Source organism: Loa loa (genome assembly GCF_000183805.2).
Source record: "Loa loa unplaced genomic scaffold supercont3.552, whole genome shotgun sequence".
Taxonomy (NCBI): Eukaryota; Metazoa; Nematoda; class Chromadorea; order Rhabditida; family Onchocercidae; genus Loa; species Loa loa.
This window is the reverse complement of record NW_018108732.1, coordinates 18,091-20,136: the sequence shown is the minus strand read 5'-3', so window position 1 is coordinate 20,136 and position 2,046 is coordinate 18,091. Positions and strand designations below refer to the sequence as shown.

At 21.4% G+C, this 2,046-nt stretch overlaps 1 protein-coding gene across 1 annotated transcript in view; it reads left to right on the top strand.

The window, feature by feature from the left end:
- Positions 1-1,258: 1,258 nt before the first annotated feature.
- Positions 1,259-2,046, top strand: part of LOAG_18817 (hypothetical protein) — a gene marked incomplete at both ends in the record, with an annotated part of 2,397 nt that continues 1,609 nt past the window's right edge. The window contains 2 exons of the mRNA XM_020451480.1: positions 1,259-1,339; positions 1,563-1,876. Coding sequence (XP_020304731.1) covers positions 1,259-1,339; positions 1,563-1,876 — 395 coding nt within the window. The remainder of the gene's footprint in view (positions 1,340-1,562; positions 1,877-2,046) is intronic.

Here is a 2,046-nt window from a genome sequence, read left to right as displayed (position 1 = left end):
TTTTTGATAAACTTAATTTTTAAAAGAGAAAAGATTTTTAATAAACTTAATTTTTAAAAGAGAAAAGATTTTTAATAAACTTAATTTTTAAAATTGTTCCAATTGAATATTTCAATTTTTTTTCCCTTTTTTTTTATAAGGTGACCATCTAACTTAACTTGTGCTAATGAAATGACTATTATTTCTTGTAAAAATATCAATTAGGAATTTTAGGAAGAAATAATTGAGGTCTTGGATGATGATAAAATAACACCGTTTGAATATCCGGTAACAATATTTTCTGATCAATGTACCGGAACCGCATTACTTCGTTTGTTTCAATTATTTGTTTATTTTTTTTATTTTTTTTTTCTAAAAAATTCTATTTATTATGCATAAATATTGATGAAATGAATAAAATGGATTTAAAAAACAAACAAATAAATAAATAGTTATTTCGAATTTAAAGTTATCATTTTACATTAATTTAAAGAAAAAAATTTTCATTGTTCAAGAAAATAATAATTAAAAAAAAAAAAATTTTTTTCCAACAATTTTAGCTTTCTTCAAAAATATCAGCATAACTTGTTTACCTCAATGGAATATATTTGATGAAAAATGTTGCAATGATTTAAAATATCTTAATGTTAGCTATTATTTGCGTAAATATTCAACAAAAGTATGTGATTTTTACCAAATAAATTTTCATATTTTCATTTTAAAATTTTTGCATGAATGAATTGATTAATTTAAATTAAATGAAGCAAAGTAATAATATGTTCTTGAAAAATGTAAATGCAACATAACTCAGGATGGAAATAATTTTAAATTATGCGAAAGAATTTAACGTCTTGCAAACGATTTAAGGTCGTGCAAACGATTTAAGGTCATGCAAACGATTTAAGGTCATGCAAACGATTTAAGATCATGCAAAATATTTTACTGATTAGCAATGCAAGATAATTATTCTTTTGCAATGCTAAAATTAAATGTCATTGTAATAATGGTGGTATAATTCATTTCTAATTTTAAATTATGCTTATTTTTATATATAATTTTTTTTTTATAATTTCTTGAATTAGATACTGTTATAAGTTCAATGCTTTATAAGTTTATGAATTAAATTAATTATTAAAATATAATAAGTGAGAAGTATGCAAACATATTTGTATAGGAATTAATTACTAGGAATAAATAATCTCGAATATTAAAAAAAGGAACTAATTTTTTAAATTAAAAAAAAAAAATTTAGAACAATGGAAATCGTACGGTAGTATCAATGGAAGGTATTCCGGAAAAGAGTCATCTAATTCATTGGTTATACTGGAATGGTACAGCATGTATCAATGCTGTTTCAATGGTATAATATTTTTTAAATATTAAACTTAATATAAAATATCAATATTTAGATAATTGGTTCCAATTTTAATTAAATGATTATAAGTCACAATAAAGCATACATTTTTATTTTCAATATTTTCGTTTATTAACGAAAATATTGGAATCAAATATTCTCTATAGAATATTTGGATATTGCAACATTAATTCATTATGATATTAATAAAATAATGCATAAATTATAGGTATTGATTAAATTTATCACTCATCATGGATTATTGGATGATATATCAATAAGTGTACATTATGCTAATATAACCAAACAAAATTATTTTCAACAATTTTATCGATTTGATGCAATTTTTGTCGAAATTTCATCCAATTCAAATGTTGTGGACATAGTAAAATCATTAGGATATGATATGGGACAAATGATACGAATTGAAAGTATCACTACTGGTAAAACATTATCAATTCCAACCGGAATGGAATGTAGCAATCGGAAACGACAAGTGAATATACGATTTGGTATTCAAATTAATACAGCATGTCGTCTAAGGTTTGTTTCTAAATTTTTCTTATTAACAAGTATTATTTGGCTTATTATTATCATTATTATTATTAACACTACCGTAATTATTAATAATGCTAATTATTATTATTATTACTATTATTATTATTATTGTTATTATTATTATTATTATTATTATTATTATTATTATTATTATT